The sequence below is a fragment of the Salvelinus fontinalis genome, chromosome 1 (assembly GCF_029448725.1).
Source record: "Salvelinus fontinalis isolate EN_2023a chromosome 1, ASM2944872v1, whole genome shotgun sequence".
In the NCBI taxonomy this organism is placed as follows: domain Eukaryota; kingdom Metazoa; phylum Chordata; class Actinopteri; order Salmoniformes; family Salmonidae; genus Salvelinus; species Salvelinus fontinalis.
In genome coordinates this window covers 74,399,553-74,427,386 of record NC_074665.1, presented here as the reverse complement: position 1 = coordinate 74,427,386, position 27,834 = coordinate 74,399,553, and the positions used below count along the sequence as shown (strand labels likewise).

Sequence of the window (27,834 nt, the reverse complement as noted above, 5' to 3'; positions counted from 1 at the left end):
AATATTAGCAAGCGATAAGTTAGTTAGCTAGCCAACGTAAGCTATTGATCCTGAAAGATTTGACAGAACGACAGAATTAGGTCGCTTCCTTCACTGACTTGACAGCCCTGTAAAAATAGAAAGTGTATATAAAATGTTGCAAAACTAATGATGATGACCTTCAGCTTATCAATATGAAAAATGACTTGCCACCTGAGATTTATTATTCAGGTGGCGGGAAAGTTTAACAGAAGTCCTTTATCACGCTCGTGTTTGAAAGTTGATAACTGTCAATCAAGTGTTACACTCGCGAGATGCTCTCATCAGCAACAATCAAGTAAACTGTCAATCAAATTGAATGCGTGAGATGCTCTCATCAGCAACAATCTTTAGAAGTGATTGATCTTGATGCACAGATGTTACAAAGTCAATTTATAGTATTTATCTCTAAGATACCTGTACTTTACTACAGTATACAAATGTAATGTCTCAGAGGAAAGTTAAGGTACATGTAAATAATTTCAAACAAGTTAACTGTAAAAGAGGCAAAGCAGCACATGTTAATGTCCATTTCGTTGGTGTTTTTATTCCTGCAATCACGAAAACACAGACGTAGAATTAGCTCTGGAAGCTGAGGTAAGAGACCATAAATTCCATAGGGAGTGACAACAGAGAAAAGTAACTGACTTTCTCTCAGGCTTGACAGGACTATGTGTACATTGACATAATATATTTACAGATTTATACTGTATGTAGGGAAAATGCTGTTTGAATCTTAACAAAATATACTTTTTGTGATGCATATTTTGTGATGGATTGGCTTTAATGCCCAAAAGAAATCAAGTCTCAAGCATCACGTGACAGACATTCTCTGATCACGAACACTTTTTCAATTGGGTATCCCTGTGCAATTGTTCAATGGGAATTATAACACTCACAACAAAGAACACTTTAACACCCTATCTATGGCTTAGTCTTTTCAGAGTCTTGTGGCCTGCTGACTTTTGTTGCATCTGAGTAGATGCATATTCCAAGAAGTCACCAATTCAATGGGCATGGTCACCTTACCTGGCTTCTCTAGTGTAAGCCTGTTCTTGATGTAGAGGTACAACGAAAATCAGCAGACACTATAGATCTCAATGACCAGCTGTGACTGTGAATATGACAGATCTATGATGACAGTCATGTCTAGTCTACCATGATTTTCCCACTTACAAGTGGAATGAACACGTTCCCAAACCAAACACAGGTAACAATAGTTGAGGCCAAATGTAGCTACACACCCACATTAAAACATTGTTCTTCAGACCATACACACTCTTGGTAACCTCTTATAACCGCACTAATATTCCAATTTCTTCAATTATCTACCTGGTCCAAACTCTGTGGAACACATACATATTTTTATCGCTATACATATAAAAAAGAAATTAATTAAAAGGACAGTGCTCAGAAGTCAGTCTCTGCAGGATGTTGAGTAAGAGAGACAGCAAGAGGGACGTTCATTATTGCAACACCCAGGACGTGACATCCTCCTCCTCTAACCTCCTTAAATGACCAATCCTGGATGTTGGAATGAGCATGTGTGCTGACCAGATGCAGCTTTGTATTCTCTTCCTCCCTCTTCTTTGTCTCTCTCTCTTCTTCCGAGCCTCTCCTTTCCCTCGTTGGTTAAAGCTCTAAGGCTGTCTGAGTGATATCTTCATCACATTTTCACTGGAGCGGGAGGCATCATACCTGGCATTCCACCTGACATCCCTGCGTTGGGTCCCAACAGGATCTACACAAGGAAGGGGCATTACAAAAACATTAGTTAATTTATTAATTGACAACACCGCAGATTCGAATGACTCATAACGAAAGAATGATTTACCCAATTCCAAATCAAAGCCCCAAAGGCTTTTCACATAGATTGAAAAGTATAGGATAGGTATAGGCTATAATTATATATCCACCTTCCTGTCTGAAATGCTAATACTTTTAGCCATATTTCTTTAATTTCAGAAGAACAAGAGCCTAGCTAGGACATAGTGGTAGGGGCTAGTGGTGTATTTGGAACTGAAGATGGTCTGTCAGTGGGATAGTACAGTACCTGTCTCTGCTGCTGTAGCTGCTGCTGCTCCAGCTGTAGTCTCTCAGTCTCAAACACCACCGGAAGGACCAGGATCATGAACGAGGTAGTGCCCACCCACAGGGCAGCGCGGGAGAAACTGGAAGAGACATGGCGACAGGAGGTGAGATGAGAGGGAAAGGTGCTGGTTAAATAACAAACAGACATGATGAGTAGATTTTTTATATTTTTAAAGATGGCGTAACTGACTCTTTGGAAAGACCAGCAGGCAGTCAGGCAAGACACTCCTTGGAATACAGAGGAGCTGTTCAGAACTGTGAATGCAATATAGTGCTCCATCCACACACAGCTCCTGTCATTATTGTGTATGGTGAAGCTCTAAAACGAGAGGTTTCAGACGTTTTCAGGAGAACGCTCACCTGTACAGCTTCTTGGCCATAGTGACTGAGCTTGATATGGTCACCTCAGCCGCAGAACGCAGTGTATCAGGGAACATCTCAGTCAAACCCCACAGCCTCTCAATAAAAGTCTCATCCAGCTGAGGGGAGGGAGACACAAGTTACTACAACACTGATAACATGCTTATTTTAGACCCAATGGAGAATGGAGGTATATAGTAACTACATTAATTAAGGATTTTCAAGTCCAAAAAGTAACCAGCTTTGTTGAGGTACTAACTAGTATTGAAAACCTTCAGATTACTGAATGACACATGACAGTTTTAGACAATTCCTACAATGTATGTGCCCCCACCATGGGACATCTGGCTTAGTTATCTTGTTTAGTTTAGTTCATGGAGTTAAATTTAATGCACAGCCAATTCCATTACAGGTAACGTTACATGTAAAACAGCTATCCTAGTTGTGAACGTGATGGTTCGCTAGCTAACTACCATGCTAACACCGGTGAGCAATTACTGGCATAACGACTGACCCTCAGTAGATGTAGCTAGTAAAATAAGCATACCCATTCAAATGAAATTGTATGTATGATCGTGCATGACAGTTACGGTGTGACAGGTGTCAAGTTTCCATTCATCAATACCTCCTCATCTTCATCTTCGTCGATCTCGCCTTCTGGGGGCCGGGTATCGACTGGGCCCACAGCCGGTGATAGCTCTTCGATTCCAGCCATGGGAAACTGTTCTTACGCCTCTTACCAGCCGGTGTGATTAGCAACTCAAAATGTACCTCAATCGGTGGAAGGGTGAATCAGTAATTTAATATTTTATCGTGTAATTATTGCTTTTGCCCCGGCTTGCATAAATGTTGGACAGAAGTAGCGTGCATTGGTCCTGCGACAATCTGAGGTCACTCGGGTAAGCTACATGTGCGTTGGATGACGGGAAAATTTGTCAGTTGCCTGACTCTCTAAAATAAATGGCGCCCTCTGTCGTACGAGATGTCTTATAGAGTGTTTAATGATTAAACAAAACAACTGTAATTTTTAAAATTGTGTTTAATATTTAGATATCGTTTTTAGTATTTATGTATGATGCATACTAATCTTTGGCTAGTAATTCACTATAAGGAGAGCCTCAACGTTTGTGATTTCAAAATGCAATGTATTGGAGCAAGGAGTCAGACTCTCCCTTTCTACAATATAAGTATTATTGTAATTTCAGGGTTGTTGCTTTTTTTCACCTTTATATAAACATGAAAGTCATTTCACCTACATTCACTAGGTGTGCAGCTGACTATTCATTTGGAATGTCATTTTTCCCTAATCTATTTTCCTTTTCCATACATCGCCTTTCTAAATCAATAAGAATATGAAAGGAGACGCAGGTCATCATCATTAAAAAAAAAATGGAACTCATGGATTCCTTATTGTTTACATCCCGATCCTTTGCTTGCAGCTCGTACGCTGTGGGGGTGGGCGGGATCCACCCTCATTCCTTCGAGCTTACGTCATTGTTACTGTGTTTTTTGTGAATGAAAGAATCTAACCCCACCGAACAGAGTAATTCCGGGAAAAGGCGGACTGACATTTTGTCGCTTATCTCACTTCGACTGAACACAGTATTTGACTTTTCTCCGTGTTTTGAAACAATTATTTATACAATTGTGTCGACAACTCAAAGACTGGCAGTTGGTACTCTCCAACGACATAGCTAAGGACAAGTAAGTAGGCAGCTGTTTGCTTTTCGAGTTAGCCAGCCACCTAGCTAGCATTGGCTAATCTGTGTTGTTGGCTAATGCTACTAGCATGTTGTTTAGCTAGCCTTTCAAAATTGATACAATTTGGCAACAATGATACGACCACATATTCACTATTTACACATCTTAGATGCATGTCGGGTATTGTTCTCGATATGTGGTGTTTTGTATAACATTGTATAGGTTCTCATTTTTTAAGATTAAAAGGAGTTATTTAAACGTTGCTTAAAAAAAATGGATGGCGACCTGCGCAGTTGCCTTGTGTTTACTATCGCATTGAGCTAGCTCGCCAGCTCCCTTCCAGTTTAAGGAAATGGGTGGATTTTTATTGAGAATTAAATGTTTACATAGGCACAAATATTAAATGTGAATCTGTTAATAATGAAAGTTAGCTTATCAAACATCAATATAATTTGAAAGGTAAATATAGCTTTGTGTTTCTCCTTCTCGGCTAATTGGATTATACGTTACAACTAACGTCAGAACTGTATTGTGTTATAACACTATTAGGCACAAAATACTGCTTTAAATGCAGAATTTAGGAGACGGGTATCGTTCAATATTTAGTGAGGTTTTATTGACACAATACATGTACGAGAGAGTGTAGTCGCCCGTTAGAAACTAGCGGTGGGCAGCTTATTGCTGAATCACTATGACTTTATGAAATGGTCACATCGGTTTACAACGGCGCCTCGTGGTAGGACAGACGTTTTTGAGTGTAAGGTCACTTCCCACGCATTTCTGGAAACAGTAAGGTCAAGGATCCACCATAAACTCACCAGAGCCTTTATTTAGAACAATAATTATAATCCCGTCTAGACGTCAATATTAGAGCTGAGTCGTCATTCTATTTTACATCTAGCCAGTTCTTGTTGTGATCTCGTTCCTTATCCTAATTGGGGAAAGGGGATTTTATTGTTAATGATTGTGACAACACATGAGGATAACCTACATCAAACACAAGAATAACTTCTAAAATAACACTCAAAACATAGCTGCCACTTGTCCTGAATAGATAAAATATTAAAATGTAAAAGAGATCCTCCAAATACCAAGTTTCACATGCAAGAGTCCAACCCAACCAGCGGAGGCTCCTCAGAGGAGGAAGGGCAGGACCATCATCCTCAGTGAATTTCGTGAAAATAAATGGAAACATTAAAGTTAACCTTTTTTAGATAAAACTATACTAAATATATTAATGTCACCAAATAATTGATTTAAAATCCACTGTTTTGCATTGAAGGTCTACAGTTGCCTCAGCAGCACTAGGGTAGCACCATGGTGTAGCCGGAAGACAGTTATCTTCCTTCGTCCTCTGGGTACATTGACTTCAACACAACCTAGAAGGCTCATGGTTCTTCCATAGACTTACACAGTAATTATGACAACTTCCAAACCAATCAGAGCTCTTGCAGCATGAACTAGCATGTTGTCCACCCAATCAAAAGATCAGAGAATGAATCCAGTACTGAAAGCTATAGCTAGCTAGCACTGCAGTGCATAAAATGTGGTGAGTAGTTGACTGAGAGACCAATAGTTGAACAAATTAATTTCTTCCAAATTAAGAAGTGAGAGGTTGTATTTTTTTGAAGTTTAACTTTTACTTGGCAAGCGAATGCAGCTCGCTAGTTTTAGCCTACTCAAACACCCTGCTCAAAAAGAGAGCTTGCTGGCTATGTTAGCTTGCTGGCTATCAAATACTGGAACTCTTCCAAGTCAAGGTAAGCTTTTGGTTTTATTTTATTGCCACCGGGGTCTGCCGGTGTAACTGCTGAACTGCTTTCTGACTGCACTGTACTGCATGATTAAAGAAGGTTTACTTACGCGTCAGTTCTAGTAGCTATGTGGACAATGGCGTGACAACGATGTAGGCTGTGTGTAGCGGTTAGCGGTCATGGTATGAAGGTTTGGATTGGAAAGGTTTTTGTGCCTGGCCATAGACAGCTGATGTGCAATGAAGTCCACAAGCGAAGAGAAAAGGTGAGAAGAGGAGAGGACGTAGATAGTTGCAAGACTACAAAGGGAAACCAGCCACATCACGGACACTAACGTCTTGCTTCCGGACCAGCTAAACACCTTCTTCGCCCATTTTGAGGAGAACACAGTGGCACCGACGCGGCTCGCTACTAAGGATTGTGGGCTCTCCTTTTTCCGTGGCCAGCGCCAGCGTAAGACATTTTCGTGTGTTATGCCTCGCAAGGCTGCCGGCCCAGACGGCATCCCTAGCCGTGTCCTCAGAGCATGCTCAGAGCAGCTGGCTGGAGTGTTTATGGACATATTCAATCTCTTCCTGTCCCAGTTTGCTGTCCCCACTTCAAGATGTCCACCTTTGTTCCTGTACCTAAGAAAGCAAAGGTAACTGAACTATTGCACTGTAGCACTCACTTCTGTCATCATGAAGTGCTTTGAGAGGCTAGTCAAGGATCATATCATATCACCTCTACCTTACCTGACACCCTAGACCCACTTCAACTTGCTTACCGCCCCCATTAGACTTCCTGACGGGGGCCCCCGGGTGGTGAAGGTAGGAAACAACACCTCCACTTCGCTGATCCCTCCTGTACTCCCTGTTTACTCATGACTGCATGGCCACACGCTTCCAACTCAATCATCAAGTTTGCAGATGACACAACAGTAGTAGGCCTGATTACCAACAATGACGAGACAGCCTACAGAGAGGTGAGGGCCCTGGGAGTGTGGTGCCAGGAAAATAACCTCAAACTCAATATCGACAAAACAAAGGAGCTGATCATGGACTTCAGGAAACAGCAGAGGGAGCACGCCCCTGTCCACATCGACGGGGCCGCGGTGGAGCAGGTGGAAAGCTTCAAGTTCCTCGGCATACACAACACTGACGATCTGGGCCTCCCGGGTGGCGCAGTGGTCTAGGGCACTGCATCGCAGTGCTAACTGCGCCACCAGAGTCTCTGGTTTCGCGCACAGGCTCTGTCGCAGCCGGCCGCGACCGGGAGGTCCGTGGGGCGACGCACAATTGGCATAGCGTCGTCCGGGGTAGGGAGGGTTTGGCCGGTAGGGATATCCTTGTCTCATCGCGCTCCAGCGACTCCTGTGGCGGGCCGGGCGCAGTGCGCGCCAACCAAGGGGGCCAGGTACACGGTGTTTCCTCCGACACATTGGTGCGGCTGGCTTCCGGGTTGGAGGCGCGCTGTGTTAAGAAGCAGTACGGCTGGTTGGGTTGTGCTTCGGAGGACGCATGGCTTTCGACCTTCGTCTCTCCCGAGCCCGTACGGGAGTTGTAGCGATGAGACAAGGTAGTAATTACTAGCGATTGGATACCACGAAAATTGGGGAGAAAATGGGATAAAAATGTATAAAAAAAAACAAAAAACACTGACGATCTGAAATGGTCCACCCACACAGACAGTAAGGTGAAGAAGGCGCAACTCCGCCTCGACAACCTCAGGAGCCTGAATAAATTTGTCTTGGCACCTAGAACCCTCACAAACTTTTACAGATGCACAATTGAGAGCATCCTGTCGGGCTGTATCGACACCTGGTACAGAAACTGCACCGCCCACAACCGCAGGGCTCTCCAGAGGATAGTGCGGTCTGCACATCGCGTCACCGGGGGCAAACTACCTGCCCTCCAGGACACCTACAGCCCCAGATGTCACAGGAAGACCAAAAAGATCACCAAGGATAACAACCACCTGAGCAACTTCCTGTTCTTCCTGCTACAGGTGCATCAAATTTGAGACCGAAAAACAGCTTCTCTCTGTCCATCTCAAGGCCATCAGACTGTTAAATAGCCATCACTAGGTGGCTTCCACCCGGTTACGTAACCTTGCACCTAGAGGCTGCTGCCCCATATACATAGACTTGAAATCACTGGCCACTTAATAATGGAACACTAAGCACGTTAATGTTTACATATTTTTGCTTTACTCATCTCATGTATAAACTGTATTCTATTATACTGTATTTTAGTCTATGCCAACCCAACATTGCTCATCCTAATATTTAATTATTCCTTAATTCCATTCTTTTACTTTTTAGCTTGTGTGTATTGTTGTTAATTGTTAGATATTACTGCACTGTTGGAGCTAGAAACCCAAGCATTTTGCTACACCCGCAATAACATCTGCTAAACGTGTATGTGACAAATATAATTTGATTTGATATATACAACGAGCAAAGGGAGCATTCTGTTTTTATGTGGGTGCTATGAAAGGGAACTCTGTTTGCGTGTTATCGTGTCTTCATCCTGCCGATTCTGGTATAAAAAAATATATATATTAAATATCTACAACTCATCCAGAACGCCGCAGCCCGTCTGGTGTTCAACTTTCCCAAGTTCTCGCACGTCACCCCGCTCCTCCGCTCTCTCCACTGGCTTCCAGTTGAAGCTCGCATCCGCTACAAGACCATGGTGCTTGCCTACGGAGCTGTGAGGGGAACGGCACCTCCGTACATTCAGGCTCTGATCAGGCCCTACACCCAAACAAGGGCACTGCGTTCATCCACCTCTGGCCTGCTCGCCTCCCTACCTCTGAGGAAGTACAGTTCCCGCTCAGCCCAGTCAAAACTGTTTGCTGCTCTGGCACCCCAATGGTGGAACAAACTCCCTCATGACGCCAGGTCAGCGGAGTCAATCACCACCTTCCGGAGACACCTGAAACCCCACCTCTTTAAGGAATACCTAGGATAGGATAAAGTAATCCTTCTAACCCCCCCCCCCCCCCTTAAAAGAGTTAGATGCACTATTGTAAAGTGGTTGTTCCACTGGATATCATAAGGTGAATGCACCAATTTGTAAGTCGCTCTGGATAAGAGCGTCTGCTAAATGACTTAAATGTAATGTAAATGTAAATATATATATAATTTTTTTTAAGTTAGACTGAAGTGAACAGAACAGGTATAAAAATAGATTAATTTGTCAAATAGAAATTCACATTTGCAACTGTTGGACTAATGATTACACCCTAGATCAGCTAGATGCAGGCATGAGTGTGCAAGGCGTTATTGAATGTGTCACTGTCTGTCACCTTGATTACTCAAAATTCTAACGACCCTATGTTGTAAACTTTCATTCATAGACTAGGTTGTAGCAACCTCATGATGGGTATTGGGAAAATTTGAGTATTATGTAGTAGCCTAAACCTATCACTGTTACATTGAGCTGGGTGAATGGAATATGAATGACAGTATGCTGTCATAAGGCCTTGCTCATAAAAAAAGCACCCCCCCCCATCTTAAACGTCACCGACCGCCACTGAACCCAGCCCCATACTTTGAGCATTTGGAAATGCACAATATGTCCAATCTGTTAGGTTATAACTGTATTCATATTAGTTCAGTTCTGCTGTGAGCGTTAGGAAGTGGTTACTAGTGTTTGAGGGGAACACCTGATTTGAGCAATGTGGGATGGGCACATGATAGACTTAACTTCCCTTCACTATTCCAGTCAGGGGAGAAATCTTAAACTTTCAAAACCTCACTTTACTCCCACTTAGACAGTTGCATGATAGCCCGCAGAAGTGTGGTGGATGTTTTTTCTTTTCAAGGGAAGGTCTTCAGTCCAAGATGGAATGTCTTTATATCCTACTACACTGGTGTAGTGTGTATGTACATAAGGGAACACATGAACTTCATTAGATTAACGTTTCTCAAATGCTTCAAATGTACTCATGTCCTTTCTCTCACTCTCTTTTGTAGACCGTCTATAAATCTGTGTTTATTGGTGTCGGAGACACAGGATAAAGCCAGATGATGACGTCAGAAAGAAGCAGCAAAGCCCTGAAGGTAGAATTAGAATACATTTATGATAACGTTTGGAGTTCATTCGATTTTAAAGTGCATTTTACACGCACGTCACAGCGCTTTCTCTAAAAGAAAATTATAAAACTCTCCACCCTCCCTCTCCAGGTAAAGCGGGAGTGTGGTGAGAACGTTCCGGTGTTGTCGGACAGCGAGCTCATGTCCCTGTCTGTACGGGAGCTCAACTTGCACCTGCGGGGTCTGTCCCGCGAGGAGGTCCAGAAGCTCAAGCAGCGCCGGCGCACTCTGAAGAACCGTGGCTACGCTGCCAGCTGCCGGGTGAAGCGTGTGTCCCAGCGCGAGGCCCTGGAGCAGCAGAAGAAGGAGCTCCAGAGGGAGGTGGAGAGGCTGGGGGTAGAGAACGCAGGGATGAGGAGAGAGCTGGAGGGCCTAGGGGCCAGGCTGGCAGCCCTGCAGAGGTTCGCCCGTGGGTTAGAGTCTGGAGGGGGCAACCTCCTGGCTACAGCCCCACGCCTCAACACAGCCTCTGTCATTACTATAGTGAAGACCCCGCCACAGGCCCACGTCCAGAGAGAGCAGGGGGGGTCCTAGGAGGAACCGACCGGGCTGGGGATGGACAAACGCTTGTACATGCACTCTCATATACACACACACAGGCACGTATATATATATCACACACAGGTAGACACATGCACACTTGGAGAGAGCAGGAGGATTGGAGGAATAGGACAAATAGGCACTTATGAAGCTCATGCGCTTCGGATGACACACACACACAGACGTACAGTGTTCACAGGCAGTGACAAATAGTCTCTAAACCAGCCAACACACACTCAGACATGCGTGGACTTATGGAAACACGACGGTTGACGAATCCAACTAAAGTACGACAGACGTGCAAAACAGGGACACAGACACCATCTGTGGACAAAGCCAGTTTTTCTGCTGGTGCTCTCTGTAACTGCTACTCAACAGGCCGAGCCAGCTAGCTCTCTGCCTTCTGGCATGGCATCCAGCCCTGCTACACAATGTCTGGGTTAATCAGACTCTTCCACCGCTTCTTCTAATGCTTTGACTTTTTAAATGGCATCACTATTGACATCTGTACACGTCTTGGAGTGTTGTTCCTCTGTACTTCTAGTGTGTCGATACTATTGTGCTTCACTGTGCTGCCGTGTGTAGTGGTTACATGGGTGTTTTCAACTGTACCACAGTGCACATTTTGGTTTGCTATAAAAAAACATCCTTTGCTTGTCTCTAGATTCCCCAACTTGCAGAAGTTGGTCATTGCTGGAAACAGTTGAATAATCAACATCTTGTAGAATGCTACGTCAATGCAAAAATCAATTGATGCATTCCTTTATCTGTTATTTTATAATGTTTATACAAGAGACAAATGTTTGCGCAACCGTTTATTCAGAGGTATTCTATTTTATGTGTATTTAAAGGATAGATATTACAAAGCTAATGAGTGCTGTGATGTAATGTATGTTTCAAATACCTGGATATGACTAGTTTGGGGAAATTCTCAAGTCTAATTGTTGTATGAAGTGTGTGACAATTATTTTTGTAATGTTTAACTTGTAATGAGCTGTTTTAGATATGCTAAAGCCGACGGTCATGTTGCTGTAAGATGATTTTAGTATGTGTGTACACCATATTTGTACTAATTTCATAGTGAGTCGAGTGGCTTGTTGTAGGGATACTATTTTTCTATAAAGTACCAAGGTGATTGCGATGATACGTATTGTTATTTATGATAATTATTATTTTACGTTTTTGTTTTCTGAACTGGCTCGAAAGGGAGACAAACACTGTAAGGAGAAAGAACGAAGGAAAAGAATGGTTCAAGAAAAATAGATGGATATGAAGAAAAGATGTGGTGGTAGAGAGGATTTGGGAGGTGAATGAGGAGGTCAAAGAGAGGACAGAGATGAGGTGGTGCTTAATTCACCTGAAAGCCTTGTAACATCCATGATTTATCAATAAACCCCTGCTGACTCCACTAGACAGTTTGATTTGACATTCGGAAATGAATGGCAATATACATTTAAACTGTCAATAATATGACGCATTATATTGTGTTGATTAATACTCCATTAAGATATACTTAGCTATCTTCTCAATATCAATGTTGCATAGCATTTATCCTCCGTCTCATAAGATTATTGTCAAATTGTGCTGGATGTTTTGTACAGCAAAACTAAAATGGTCTGTATTTATTACATGTATTTTTTCTATGGTGAAAATTAAGTACATTGTCTATTTTATATATTAATAACGGAAATAAATGTTGTATATATTGTGAATACAATGGAGTGATTGTGATCATTTATATAAATCAAATACAACAGGTGTAGACCTTACAGTGAAATGCTTACTTACAAGCCCTTAACCATCAATGCAGTTTTAAGAAAATAGCTATTAAAAAAAGTGATTAAAGTAACAAATATTTAAAGAGCAGTAGTAAATAATAATAGTGAGGCTATGTACAGGGGGTACTGGTACAGATTCTGTGTGCGGGGGCACCGGTTAGTTGAGGTAATATGTACGTGTAGGTAGAGTTATTAAAGTGACTATGCGTAGATAAGAGTAGCAGCAGTGTAAAAGTGGGGGGGGGGGGGACAATGTGAATAGTCTGTGTAGCCATTTGATTAGATGTTCAGGAGTTCTATGGCTTGGGGGTAGAAGCTGTTTAGAAGCCTCTTGGACCTAGACTTGGTGCTCCGGTTCCGTTTGTTCTCTCTGCTACCGCATGGCAGTCTATGACTAAGGTGGCTGGAGTCTTTGACCATTTTTAGGGCCTTCCTTTGACACCGCCTGGTATAGAGGTCCTGGATGGCAGGAAGCTTGGCCCCAGTGATGTACTGGGCCGTATGCACTACCCTCTGTAGTGCCTTGCGGTCGGAGGCCGAGCAATTGCATACCAGGCAGTGATGCAACCCGTCAGGATGGTGCAGCTGTAGAACCTTTTGAGGATCTGAGGACCCATGCCAAATTTTTTCAGTCTCCTGAGGGGGAATAGGTTTTGTCGTGCCCTCTTCACGACTGTCTTGGTGTGCTTGGACCATGTTAGTTTGTTGGTGAGTGGACACCAAGGAACTTGAAGCTCTCAACCTGCTCCACTGGTGGAGAGGGTGAGGTGAGTCCCCTTTCACCTCTTACAATGCAAAGCACATTGACTACTTAAAAAAAAGTAATATAAATCCAATTCCTTAAATCAGTCATGACTCAATTGATAGTTTACCAACACCGCTACTATGACCACTGTTAAATTGTAATGGCTGACCATGTCACACAGCTGATCATGTAGTTGTTGATCACGCTGTTTTTGCCAGTTCTTCCCCACTGGCAGGTTTCATAATGTATGAGAGGGAAGCAGAAAGGAGAAGAATGAAACCATAGTGTATGTACAACAGCAGGGAGCGGTTTTCTTTAGGGAACTACAACTACTGTTGACTAGGGAGGTTAAAATAAGCAATGGTAAACGTCCATGTAAAATTTCCTTTCAGAAGAGAAAAGCAGTTATAATGTTCATGTAAAATGTACTTTCAGAAGAGAATAGCAGATATGTCTCTCCATGAGATTTCCCACTCTTTCACTTGTGATTTGGAGCTATATTTATCATAAAATCATAAGACATCTAAGAAATAGCATAATAGTGACAAGACTCCTTTAAAACAAATCTAAATATCTTTATTTTCTCTTGGCCTAATAATTTTTTTCTCTGAATATTATTTAGATGAAAAATAGAAGCATAATATCAGCAGCTTTATGACATACAGAAAACTAGTCAAAAGAAGAGTTTATAGAGCAACATCTTGAGTCTTCTACATCTGGTTAATAAAATGCACCCTAGGCCTAGATAAAGAGAGAGAGCGCAGAGCGAGAAGATATCAGAAAAATAGGAAATGGAGAATGAAATGGTCTTGTGGTGTGATTCTCTCTGTACCAGAAACTCTAAATGTTTGGGGATGAGTCCAAACCATCATAATATATTCAACGTGTTAGAGGACTCAACTGAATGCTACAGGAGACATATCATAATAAGCTCTGGCCTTTCCTCTCAAGGCCTACTTTAGTTCCATAACATGCTACACACTGGCCTCCACATGATAAATAAAGCAGACATTCTGGCCATGCCTTAATGGCAGTGGTGTAAAGTACTTAAGTAAAAATACTTGAAAGTACTACTTAAGTAGTTTTTTGGGTATCTGTACTTTACTATTTATATTTTTGACAACTTTTACTTTAACTCCACTACATTCCTAAAGAAAATAATGTACTTTTTACTCCTTATATTTTCCCTGACACCCAAAAGTACTCATTACATTTAGAATGCTTAGCAGGACAGGTAAATTGTCTAATTCACGCACTTATCAAGCGATCATCCCTGGTCATCCCTACTGCCTCTGATCTGGCAGTACAAATGCTTGGTTTGTAAATTAGTCTGACTGTTGGAGTGTGCCTCTGTCTATCCGTAAATTTAAAAAAAAACAAGAAAATCGTGCCATCTGGGTTGCTTAATATAAGGAATTTTAAATGATTTATACTTCTACTTTTGATACTTAAGTATATTTTAGCGATTACATTTACTTTTGATACTTAAGTATATTTAAAAACAAATACTTTAAAACTTTTACTCAAATATGATTTTAATGGGTGACTTTCACTTTTACTTGAGTCATTTTCTTTTAAGGTATATTTACTTTTAGTCAAGTATGACAATTGGGTACTTTTTCCACCCCTGCTTAATGGGAAATATTGACCCATCCAACAGACAATAGCCTCTCTGGACCCTGGCTTTCCTACGCATATTGGGCCTAGCTATCACACATAGCAAAAATTGAGAGGTCAGGATAGACGGAGGCTGGGACTCCACTCCACGACACAGCATTCCTTTCTCTAGCAGACAGAATGTGCAGGCCGCAGGCATAACGCGTTACCATGATCAGTCTGTGTTTGATAGATTTGTGTGTGTGTCTGTCTGTGTCAAGTCACCAAATATAATAGTCTCCCTGCTGTGCTCTGGTTGCAGGATTGAGCATGGAAAAGCAGGGACTCAACATGTCTTTACTGTATAATGGCAGCCAGTCCCGTATTACTCACTACCAGGGGCACAACTTTTACTGGGGACAGGGAGACATCTCCCCCCATATTCTGAAATTGCATTTGTCCCCCCGTTTTATCATTGGTATGTGATTAAAAAAAAATCTTAAAGGCAACAGTGTGCTTTAGGACCATGCGTACGGCTCTGAGCGGTCAGGTAGGCTGTTTGGAGTGTTTATCTGACTGAAAAAAATATATATGTCCCCCCCTCCCACATCTAAAACCAAAGTTGCGCCCCTACTGTCTACAATGAACTAAAATATAAACTATGGATAACGCAATATATTTTCTCTGTAAGCACTGAACATTCACTTCTGTGTAATGAAAACATGTATACAACACTAAAAGTGAGTCTAAAACTGACCCACACTTCATTACAAAGCTGAATATTTTATTGTATCGAGTTACACTTTATTTGCCTGAAATTGTGCAATGTTTGTCTAATTGGAATTGTAAGTATATAAAAATGTCCTACATTATAACCATGTAGGATAACATTTAACTATACTTATTGCGTTGTCTGATCACACAGATCGGTTTCACTAAGGTGTTTACCCTAGATGACTAACCTACATTAGAGGCCAGCAGAGGTCTGGTGACAGAGTGAGCCTCGCTGGATGAAGGCCTAATCCTCACAATACAAATAATGCCCCAATTACAACAGTATAATCCAGACTACCACACTGCTCGTCTGCCCTCACCCTGCTGGTCTGCATGCTACAGCCACTAAACACTGGAGCAGTTCTCTTCATCTGGAATCTGATCAAGTGCTGTCAAACCAACCATTATCCCTCCCTTCCCCATCCATCCCCCTCTCTCATCTGTCCCTGTCCCATACTCCAGTCCACACAGCTAGTTCTCCCCTAAACCACTCCCCCATCCATCCCCCTCTCTCATCTGTCCCTGTCCCATACTCCAGTCCACACAGCTAGTTCTCCCCTAAACCACTCCCCCATCCATCCCCCTCTCTCATCTGTCCCTGTCCCATACTCCAGTCCACACAGCTAGTTCTCCCCTAAACCACTCCCCCATCCATCCCCCTCTCTCATCTGTCCCTGTCCCAAACTCCAGTCCACACAGCTAGTTCTCCCCTAAACCACTCCCCCATCCATCCCCCTCTCTCATCTGTCCCTGTTCCATACTCCAGTCCACACAGCTAGTTCTCCCCTAAACCACTCCCCCATCCATCCCCCTCTCTCATCTGTCCCTGTCCCATACTCCAGTCCACACAGCTGGCTCTCCCCTAAACCACTCCCCCATCCATCCCCCTCTCTCATCTGTCCCTGTTCCATACTCCAGTCCACACAGCTGGCTCTCCCCTAAACCACTCCCCCACACCATCCCCCTCTCTCATCTGTCCCTGTTCCATACTCCAGTCCACACAGCTGGCTCTCCCCTAAACCACTCCCCCATCCATCCCCCTCTCTCATCTGTCCCTGTTCCATACTCCAGTCCACACAGCTGGCTCTCCCCTAAACCACTCCCCCACACCATCCCCCTCTCTCATCTGTCCCTGTTCCATACTCCAGTCCACACAGCTGGCTCTCCCCTAAACCACTCCCCCACACCATCCCCCTCTCTCATCTGTCCCTGTTCCATACTCCAGTCCACACAGCTGGCTCTCCCCTAAACCACTCCCCCATCCATCCCCCTCTCTCATCTGTCCCTGTTCCATACTCCAGTCCACACAGCTGGCTCTCCCCTAAACCACTCCCCCATCCATCCCCCTCTCTCATCTGTCCCTGTTCCATACTCCAGTCCACACAGCTAGTTCTCCCCTAAACCACTCCCCCATCCATCCCCCTCTCTCATCTGTCCCTGTTCCATACTCCAGTCCACACAGCTGGCTCTCCCCTAAACCACTCCCCCACACCATCCCCCTCTCTCATCTGTCCCTGTTCCATACTCCAGTCCACACAGCTGGCTCTCCCCTAAACCACTCCCCCATCCATCCCCCTCTCTCATCTGTCCCTGTTCCATACTCCAGTCCACACAGCTAGTTCTCCCCTAAACCACTCCCCCATCCATCCCCCTCTCTCATCTGTCCCTGTTCCATACTCCAGTCCACACAGCTAGTTCTCCCCTAAACCACTCCCCCATCCATCCCCCTCTCTCATCTGTCCCTGTTCCATACTCCAGTCCACACAGCTGGCTCTCCCCTAAACCACTCCCCCACACCATCCCCCTCTCTCATCTGTCCCTGTTCCATACTCCAGTCCACACAGCTGGCTCTCCCCTAAACCACTCCCCCATCCATCCCCCTCTCTCATCTGTCCCTGTTCCATACTCCAGTCCACACAGCTGGCTCTCCCCTAAACCACTCCCCCATCCATCCCCCTCTCTCATCTGTCCCTGTTCCATACTCCAGTCCACACAGCTGGCTCTCCCCTAAACCACTCCCCCATCCATCCCCCTCTCTCATCTGTCCCTGTTCCATACTCCAGTCCACACAGCTGGCTCTCCCCTAAACCACTCCCCCACACCATCCCCCTCTCTCATCTGTCCCTGTTCCATACTCCAGTCCACACAGCTGGCTCTCCCCTAAACCACTCCCCCATCCATCCCCCTCTCTCATCTGTCCCTGTTCCATACTCCAGTCCACACAGCTGGCTCTCCCCTAAACCACTCCCCCATCCATCCCCCTCTCTCATCTGTCCCTGTTCCATACTCCAGTCCACACAGCTGGCTCTCCCCTAAACCACTCCCCCATCCATCCCCCTCTCTCATCTGTCCCTGTTCCATACTCCAGTCCACACAGCTGGCTCTCCCCTAAACCACTCCCCCATCCATCCCCCTCTCTCATCTGTCCCTGTTCCATACTCCAGTCCACACAGCTGGCTCTCCCCTAAACCACTCCCCCATCCATCCCCCTCTCTCATCTGTCCCTGTTCCATACTCCAGTCCACACAGCTGGCTCTCCCCTAAACCACTCCCCCATCCATCCCCCTCTCTCATCTGTCCCTGTTCCATACTCCAGTCCACACAGCTGGCTCTCCCCTAAACCACTCCCCCACACCATCCCTTTCAAATCAACTTTCAAAATTGTCACCATGGAGAATGGTCTTAAAACTGAACATTTTAAACCAAAACGACAAATAAAATGCCATCCATAGCCAAAGTACTTTAATATAAATGTAGTATGGGCCATCTTCATTGGATGTTAGCTAGCAAGCAGACACACTTCGATAAAATCACTTTTATTCAAACCATAAATGTCTCTCTAATAAGTGAAGTATAATTCTCTCAGAAAATCCCTATAAATCCTACATAACCAACCATTGAAGTTTTTTTAGACAATGGTTTCAACCATAACATCATGTTCCCAATAAGAGTATATTCTACCAAGAGAAGAGTTCCTGTAAAGTCCTGAATTGTGTGTAGTAGAGGATATTGAATGGACCAGGCTAAGTCATATGGTCCTGTATTGAGGTTGATGCCAACCCCAAACAACACACTTTAAATCCCCATGCCAATACTCCATAAGACCAGGAGGTAGTACCTCACCCCAACAGTCAGTAAAGAGGTGATTGGCTGGGGCCGGTGTGTGTTAACTTAGAACTCGTCATCCGAGCTGAGCAGCAGGGTCTTCTCGTTGTCGCGGGTGCTGATGGTGCTGTGCGTGCGGGACACAGGCGGGGCAGAGTGACCCTGTTCCAGGGTGGACTGCTGGGTGTACTGCTGGTAGGCCGGGGAGAAGTTATGGATAGCATCCTGGACCATGTCTCCAGGGTTCATGGTCTCCTTCAGGCTGCTGGAGATGCTCTTCATTGGGGCACAGCGACCTGAGAATATGGGGTGGAGGAAAGGACAACAGGAAAGAGATCAAATATCAAAAAGGTCAAGTAGGAGTTGTGTAGTAATTGTGAATAATGTAAAACCTAAACACAGTGAGAAATCACTGCTGGAAGCTTGCTGCAGTGAATGTAAAAACAGCAACAAGGACAACCACTGATTTGACAGAAAGCAACTTTTCATATAAAGTAAGACAAAAGGAATACAACATTGAACATAGGATTGTAAGAAGTAGAAAGAAGCGTAAAGCTAGGGAAGAGACTCAGTGGTAGACCTACCAGACTCTCCATACATAGGAACTGGGCCTTGATAACGCAGCATGGGGAAAGAGAAAGAAATTATATGGAAGGAAGAATATGAAAGACAAAATGACCCAGAGTATAGGTAGAGGAGGGATGACCAATGAACCAAGATAGGCGTTTATAAAAAGACTAAAGGAAAGGAGGTATTCCAAAAACAAAGATGAATGAAAGATGATAAAGGATAATAAAGAAGTATGGAGAGGACGAGGACAAATTTAGAAACGTATGATGACAAGGGAACAGAGAGAAAAGAGGGTGTGAGTCAGTGAAAAGAGAAGACCTGACATCATGTTATAGAGAGAAGATAAGTTCTGCAAAATGTGAAAATATTACAGTACCACAGCCCAATGAGCTGGACCAACGTCAAGAAGGTCGACGCCACAGTAAATAATACAGCTAAAAGTTAGTCTCCTTACCCTGAGAGAGAGAGTCCAGCCTCTTGTCCATGTAGATCCTGTATGTGAAGGCATGACGCAGGGCCAGGGAGGCAAAGAACATCTCAATGCAGACGATGAAGTTCTGGTAACCGGCGGCAACCGTTCCCTCTCCCACTGACACCTCGGGTGAGTTGATTTTGGGGATGGCCCCACACTTCTCTAGGATGGCCAGCAACATGCCTGATGGCAAATAAACAGAGATTAATGAACAAATACTGGTATGTGAAGAATGACTACAGTACTATAATAATATTGATTTGGGTATGGATATGATATGAATGACCTCATTCATAATCAATTGCCAACAGCGCTTCAATTACCTAAAAATGTCAATCTTTATTTAGATGCTTGGTGTGTATGTGTGTGTCTCACCCTGCCAGAAGGAGAGGAAGATGACAGATTTGACCATGAAGAACTTCAGCAGGGGGCTGTAGGGGCTGAGCAGGTCCCGGGTGGAGAAATAGAAAAGAAAGAGGGCGTAGAGAGACAGGCTGACAGAGATGTTGTAGACGATAGACACATACAGGTACCCACTGTTCACACTGGGGGGACAGACAGGGACATGACAGTTGATTAGATTTGAGTGTAAACCAGCATTCGCACGAACCTGTATCACTGGATATACATCTATCCACACAGAAGCACAGTGTATTTTGGGTAGTTGAAAGTCTTATTATAAAGCGTTGGTATGAGATATTCTACGATTGCTTAAGAAGAAGCACAGTATCGTACTTGAAGTCTCCGTCACGGTACTTTCCAAAGACCTGTAGGATGACTGTGACCATGGCCATGAGGGGTTTGACCACACAGAACTGTAGCGTGGCCTGCTTACAAAACCGCAGGAACCCAATGGAGTAACTCCTCCCCCAGAGACAACATGTACCGTAAATACAACTGGATCTGGAGACGCAGGAAAACACCTTGTTAAATACAGCATTGGGTAATGAGAGATGTTCAACATACACACAAAAAATAGACTACACAAAACTACACACACACACACACACACACACACACACACACACACACACACACACACACACACACACACACAAGTGGAAGAAAAGCCTCACTGAATAGGTTTTCCTCTGATTTCAGCCATGATGGCGCTCTCTCCTCCCAGGTACTCATAACACAGGCTCAGGAAGTTATAGATGACAAACGCTGCACAGGAGAGACACACACACACACATCATCAAAAAAAGACCATTTAAGAAGTCAACAACACAAACCTTTAAACTACTCGGACATGTTTTACATCATAATTGCCCTCCCAATATGGGCATGGAAAAAAATCTCAAACCCAGTACTCTTCCATTCCCCCAAGAGACAAGATTAGACAATGACTGTCATATCAAAGGAAATGGACACACACAATCTATTCTCACCTTTGACTGAACTACAGGATGTATCCAGTGGCCTGTCTATGACCTTCTCTGTCTGTATTACATCAATGTGACCAATATGACAGAGGAAAGGCCCAGCCCTGATCCATCACTGCATATGACCAACACACGTTACACCATTGTACTATCTATTAACACCTAAAGGGGGATTCAAGTGTGTGTAACAGACAGTATGGGAGGGTGAGTGTCAGAGTGTGTGTTGGGTGTGTAACAGACAGTATGGGAGGGTGTGTGTCAGAGTGTGTGTTGGGTGTGTAACAGACAGTATGGGAGGGTGTGTGTTGGGTGTGTAACAGACAGTATGGGAGGGTGTGTGTCAGTGTGTGTTGGTGAGTGTATACCTTGTGACTAGGAGTATTGCATAAGCCAGACCAGATAAACAGCTGACTCTCTGATAAGGGAGAGTTGTCTTCTTTCTCTGTGTGTGTGTCCCAGCAAGTTTGGTTGAGACCTCATCATTAGGGCTGCCCTGTAGGGTGAACAGGGTTGCTATGCAACAGGTTTTCCTACACAGAAATCTGGGCAGGCCTCAGAACAACAAGAGATAGCGCTGAGGCAGAGCAGCATTTAGCCATCTGTCCATGGGGCTGCACCATGACCTCCACACACTGGGTGAGGAAGTATCACAATACAGCTGATCTCCATGGTGAAGCCATTCACTTCTGTTCTACGCTAGTCTCTTACCCTCGTAGCAGTCCCTGACGGTGTCAAAGTAGACATAATACTCCTCGTTAGTGAAGAAGAGGAGGCTGAGCCAGGAGTCAAAGGCATAGATGGGCACGATGAAGAGGATCCGCACGATGTGTCTCTGCTCATTAGGAGAACTGTAGTACCGCAGGTGCATGTAGATCTGAGAGAGAGAGAGATGGTGAGAGGGAGGGATCGAGATGGAGGGAGAGAAGGAGAGACAGAGATGGAGGGAGGGAGGGAGAGAGAGAGATGGAGGGAGAAAGGGAGAAAGGGAGAAAGGGAGAGAGAGAGAGATGGAGGGAGGGAGAGAGAGATGGAGGGAAGAAGAGAGAGACAGAGACAAAGAGAGAGATGGAGAGAGGGAGAGAGAGAGAGTCAGAGGGAGGGAGAGAGTCAGAGGGAGGGAGGGAAGGAGGGGGAGACAGAGAGAGAGATGGAAAGAGGGAGGGAGAGAAAGACACGGTTTGAGTGTGTCAAGAAAAGCAGCGTTACAGTTCTTGAGTGCGCCTGGCACCTACTACCATACCCTCTTCAAAGGCACTTAAATCTGTCTTGCCCATTCACCCTCTAAATGGCACACATACATAATCCATGTCTCAATTGTCTCAAGGCTTTAAAATCCTTCTTTAACCATCTCCTCCCCTTCATCTACACTGATTGAAGTGGATTTAACAAGTGACATCAATAAAGGATCATAGTTTTCACATGGATTCACCTCGTCAGTTTGTCATGGTGTTCCTAATGTTGATACTCACTATTGTAAGTCGCTCTGGATATAAGCGTCAGCTAAATGACTAAAATGTACATTCAGTGTATCTAGAGAGAGGAGGGTGGGGATAGAAATAGAGAGGGATAGAAATAGAGAGGAGGGTGGGGATAGAAATAGAGAGGGATAGAGTAAGAAACAAAACTTGTAAGAAGCCACCAGCCTCTCATTCCAGACAGAAGGACAGGTAGCCTTTGACGCGGTATGTGTTGACTTGTTCAGTTAAACAAACAGGGATTGTGTGTTGTTGCTAGGCAACCTGTGCTCTCTGAGCACTGCGCAGATGCATCTATTCCTCCAGCATCACCCCAGGTGGAACCTGTAGTTACATAACCCTCCCTTCCTCCACTGTATGACCTACAGGGACAGACAACACCTAGACACCCAAGTCAGCCACAGCCAACTGTCGACAGAAACACCAAATGGTGTTTATTTTTAGTGGATTGAGTGTTTTGTTTTGAGATGTGGGGAAGTCAAATCAAATACAATTTTATTGGTCACATACACATGTTTAGCAGATGTTATTGCGGGTGTAGCAAAATGCTTGTGTTTCTAGCTCCAACAGTGCAGTAATATCTAACAAGTAATATCTAACAATTTCACAACAATACACACAAATCTAAAGTAAAGGAATTAAAAATATATAAATATTTGGATGAGCAATGTCGGAGCGGCATAGATTAAAATACAGTAGAATACAGTATATACATATGAGATGCGGAATGCAAAATATGTAAACATTATTAAAGTGATTAGTGTTCCATTCCTTAAAGTGGCCAGTGATTCATAGTCTATGTCTATAGGCAGCAGCCTCTAAGGTTCTAATGTTGGTTATTTAACAGTCTGATGGCCTTGAGATAGAAGCTGTTTTTCAGTCTCTCGGGCCCAGCTTTGGCACTGGCTCTCGTGGTTGTTGACCTTGATGATCTTTTTGGCCTTCCTGTGACATCGGGTGCTGCAGGTGTCCTGGAGGGCAGGTAGTTTGCCCCCGGTGATGCGTTGGGCAGACCGCACCACCCTCTGGAGAGCCCTGCGGTTGCGGGCGGTGCAGTTCCCGTACGAGGCGGTGATACAGTGTGTGTCAGTCTGTGTGTGTGTATTACCTGGTGGCAGGTGAAGAGTAGGGCGGTCCAGACGAAGAAGCCCGACACGGCTTGGGCAGCGGGGGTCATCAGGAAGGTGGTCTGTTCTGAGGTCAGCAGGGGGGCCTCTGGGAACCAGGAGATGTTTGGGCCCGGGGGAGTCATTGTGGAACGGGGACCAGGGGCCACACCCAGGGGGTAGTCCTCTCCAACCCCGACACCTAGTCCTAGCCGCTCAGACAGGGGCACGTCACGCCTCCACAGACGACTCATCTGGAGACCAGCGAACAGAGAGAACGCAAGTCCTTTATGTCTACATTAATGATACATAAACAGTGTGGACATACGTTCCAGTTATACTGTACATGTGGAAAGCAGAGCATTATTGGAGAGACTGTAACTATCAATCATTAACCAGTTATCGATACTGTCATTTACGTTGATGAGTGCATCTGATGAAGGAAGAAAGACACAATGAGTCAGGTGTGTAGTACTGTTTACTGAAGAGTCAGAGAAAGAGAGAGAGATGGAGAGAGACCACTGTCAAACCAGTGTTTCACCCTACTACTAAACTGTATAGACAGGGCTTTTCCCTCCTGCCTAAAATCATTTGGTTTCTATTGACAGTTTTGGGTTAAACTGATCTGAAAGCATGTACTGTATCATTCAACTTGTCTGTTAACTACAGTATTTTTCTATGGAAGACCAAACACAAGGTTTATCATCATGAATCCCTATTTCAAAGTTTAGCATAAGATGTTTGTATTGCCAGGATCTGCCAGGCGATAACAAACTCAACGTCAGTTGGTGCTGTCATTGACATAATCATAGAAAAATAAGAAATACAGTCCACTTCAAAAGGCCACACAATAACACGTGAGACTAAAAATAGCCTGCTATGACTCATAATACCTTTCTCAAGCACAACAGAGACCTTGAGACCACAACAGTGGACAGCACATAGAGGACGTGTCTAAACTGACCTATCAGGGCTTTGCTGCCAAACTGCATAGCAACCATAAGTCACATTAACAGCAGCATAGCATGAGTCATGACAAACTGTGCCAGTATATTGTTTCCACACACACAGGCATGCAAACACACAGGTGTGTGTGTGTGTGTGTGAGAGTGTGAGTGAGAATGAGTGAGTGAGATATAGGGGTCATTTGTATTGGTTTGCAGACAATCAGCAGATCAACATGCAGAAAAGGGCTGGAGTGAATGCATCAGTGGCAGACAGACAGAGGGACACACACACACACGACTGGGAAGTGAAGTTCTGCTGAGGCAAAGGGACATTGTGTCTCATTTGAAAGGCAAAAGGGCAGTCAGTGGAATGATGTGGCTGCCTGACAGACTGAGGAACACATAAAGCAACAGATGGAAGTGTGTGAGTGAAGTAATAATATTAAGAAATGATATGGGTTACAGCCAGCTAGTGGCTGAGAAAAGAGGAAGAAAATTGAATTCCGCAGGTAGGGAACAGATGATGCTTGGCAGCAACAAGAAAAATAAAAAACGTTTCAATGGCATAAAGTCAATTGTTTTGTGTGTGGGGGGGCGGCGCTGATTAGAATTTGTTTGCACGCACTACAGATGGCTAATACAGGACTAGTAAAGGTCCAGTGCACTACTATTGTACCATTCAACATTTGGTGGTCACTTAGAAATGTCCTTGTTTTTGAAAGAAAGGCACATTTTTTGTCTATTAAAATAACATCAAATTGATCAGAAATACAGTGTAGACATTGTTAATGTTGTAAATGACTATTGTAGCTGGAAACGGCAGATTTTTTAAATGGAATATCTACATAGGCGTACGGAGGCCCATTATGAGCAACCATCACTCCTGTTTTCCAATGGCACGTTGTGTTAGCTAATCCAAGTTTATCATTTTAAAAGGCTAATTGATCATTAGAAAACCCTTTTGCAATTATGTTAGCACAGCTGAAAACTGTTGTCCTGATTAAAGAAGCAATACAACTGGCCTTCTTTAGACTAGTTGAGTATCTGGAGCATCAGCATTTGTGGGTTCGATTACAGGCTCAAAATGGCCAGAAACAAATGACTTTCTTCCGAAACTCATCAGTCTATTCTTGTTCTGAGAAATGAAGGCTATTCCATGTGAGAAATTACCAAGAAACTGAAGATCTCATACAATGCTGTGTACTACTCCCTTCACAGAACAGCGAAAACTGTCTCTAACCAGAATAGAAAGAGGAGTGGGGGGCCCCGGTGCACAACTGAGCAACAGGACAATACATTAGTGTCTAGTTTGAGAAACAGACACCTCACAAGTCCTCATCTGGCAGCTTCATTAAATAGTTACCGCAAAACACCAGTCTCAACGTCAACAGTGAAGAGACGACTCCGGGATGCTGGCCTTCTAGGAAGAGTTCCTCTGTCCAGTGTCTGTTCTTTCGCCCATCTTAATCTTTTCTTTTTATTGGCCAGTCTGAGAAATGTCTTTTTCTTTGCAACTCTTCCTAGAAGGCCAGCATCCCGGTGTCCTCTCTTCACTGTTGACGTTGAGACTGGTGTTTTGCGGTAACTATTTAATGAAGCTACCAGTTGAGGACTTGTGAGGCGTCATGGTGGGGTTATGGTACGGGTAGGCATAACGGCATGGATAGGCATAAGCTACTGGCAATGAACACAATTACATTTTATCAATGGCAATTTGAATGCACAGCGATACCGTGACGAGATCCTGAGGCCCATTCTCATGCCATTCATCCACCGCCATCACCTCATGTTTCAGCATGATAACGCACAGCCCCATGTAGCAAGGATCTGTACACACAATTGTATAAACTGCCTTAATTTTGCTGGACCCCAGTTAGAGTAGCTGCTGCCATCCATAATAAATACAAATAAAATTCCCAGAAGCTGAAAATGTCCCAATTCTTCCATGGCCTGCATACTCACCGGACATGTCACCCATTGAGCATGTTTGGGATGCTCTGGATCAACGTGTATGACAGCGTGTTCCAGTTCCAGACAATTTCCAGCAACTTCACACAGCTGTTGAAGAGTGGGACAACATTCCACAGGCTACAATTTACAGCCTGATCAACTCTATGCGAAGGAGATGTGTCAAGCTGCACGAGGCAAACTGTGGTCACACCAGATACTGACTGGTTTTCTGATCCACGTCCCTACCTCTTTTGTTAAAGTATCTGTGACCAACAGTTGTATATCTGTATTCCCAGTCATGTGAAATCCATAGACTAGGGCCTAATTAATTCATTTCCTTATACATATGAACTGTAACTCAGCAAAATCTTTGAAATCGTTGCATGTTGCGTTTATATTTTTGTTCAGTATAATAATATTATTTTTTAATTCGGATTTTTCAGGTGGTGCTGACCGCTGCGACACTCGGGAGGTCTATTCATGCCAACAGGCTAAACAACTGTCAGAGAAAAATTGTTTTCAGTCGAGAAACATAGTAGTAGCGACTAATGCAGTAAAACAATACATTACTTTAATCGGTTTTATTTCCCTTCAAATGGGCAAGTAAAATCACTTTACCTATAATCGATAGTTGAATATAGAGCAAACTTCGGCCGGCGCAGTTTTAGTGCCAGAAAGAAGATAGAAATTGATTTAATTACACAAAGATGCCATCGTTACTCCGACATCCATGTTCATTTTCAAGTCCTGCTCGACTAGAAATCTTTCGTTCTGATCCAAGAGTTAAATCCGTTAAAAAATATATGTTTTTAAGGTTTGCATCTAATTTGAGTGTGTCTTGGTATTTTCTTCATTCTGTTATGAACAATACAGGTAACATATCAGTTTTGTCCTGCTCTGTAAACTCCGATATTCCTTTATCCCCTTTTTCCTACCTAGGCGTTTGCCACACAGACGGAACCACTAGGATTAGCTACAGTAGATCAACTCTGTTCGGTCCCGTCCATTGCGTACCGTAGGTACTCTAGAAGGAGATGTAGCCTCCTATTTACACCAATCACAGCTAATGAACAGCTAGGACCAGGAAGTGGATGGGTCGTGATTTGTGACAATGTGCATGCGATTGGCTACATCTATTTTGAGTCGAATCACATTTACGGCCAGATCTGATCCTAGGTCTGTTAAGTTTTACATTGTTTCTTCATTATTATTTAAGAACTATCAAAATGACTTCAAAATAATTACCTAAAAACAAACAGACAGTATTATAAGTTGAGCATATCTTTATTGACTCAAAATATACCCCCCCCCCCGCCATGAATATAAACGGTACGAATTGTAGTTTAGGCCTATCCCATGAACTGTGTCCACAAGTGTTGATTCGTG

The 27,834-nt window shown here is 43.9% G+C and overlaps 3 protein-coding genes across 10 annotated transcripts; 1 reads left to right on the top strand and 2 right to left on the bottom strand.

Annotated features, from left to right (window-relative positions):
* Positions 1-545: 545 nt before the first annotated feature.
* Positions 546-3,396, bottom strand: LOC129861902 (mitochondrial import receptor subunit TOM22 homolog). The gene is made up of 4 exons (XM_055933087.1): positions 3,095-3,396; positions 2,470-2,588; positions 2,072-2,189; positions 546-1,759 (listed from the first exon to the last, which is right to left on the bottom strand). Exons 1-4 carry the CDS (start codon positions 3,182-3,184, stop codon positions 1,685-1,687), a joined length of 402 nt encoding a protein of 133 aa, XP_055789062.1. The 5' UTR covers positions 3,185-3,396; the 3' UTR covers positions 546-1,684.
* A 569-nt stretch (positions 3,397-3,965) lies between these two features.
* LOC129861892 (transcription factor MafK-like) lies at positions 3,966-12,262 on the top strand. Its single transcript, XM_055933075.1, has 3 exons — positions 3,966-4,173; positions 9,886-9,972; positions 10,096-12,262. Exons 2-3 carry the CDS (start codon positions 9,937-9,939, stop codon positions 10,537-10,539), a joined length of 480 nt encoding a protein of 159 aa, XP_055789050.1. The 5' UTR covers positions 3,966-4,173; positions 9,886-9,936; the 3' UTR covers positions 10,540-12,262.
* Positions 12,263-18,165: 5,903 nt separating this feature from the next.
* On the bottom strand, positions 18,166-27,549 carry tmem184ba (transmembrane protein 184ba). 8 transcript variants are annotated; one of them, XM_055932981.1, is made up of 10 exons: positions 27,067-27,544; positions 26,461-26,556; positions 23,554-23,805; positions 21,679-21,844; positions 20,662-20,752; positions 20,321-20,488; positions 19,961-20,130; positions 19,568-19,768; positions 19,128-19,154; positions 18,166-18,839 (listed from the first exon to the last, which is right to left on the bottom strand). In XM_055932981.1, the coding sequence occupies exons 3-10, from the start codon at positions 23,803-23,805 to the stop codon at positions 18,610-18,612; spliced, it is 1,305 nt and encodes a 434-aa protein (XP_055788956.1). In that variant the 5' UTR covers positions 26,461-26,556; positions 27,067-27,544; the 3' UTR covers positions 18,166-18,609. The 8 variants fall into 8 exon arrangements, with proteins under 8 accessions (XP_055788956.1, XP_055788962.1, XP_055788949.1 ...); XM_055932987.1 differs by having other exon boundaries at positions 27,384-27,544; XM_055932974.1 differs by having other exon boundaries at positions 26,461-27,544.
* Between the last annotated feature and the right edge of the window lie 285 nt (positions 27,550-27,834).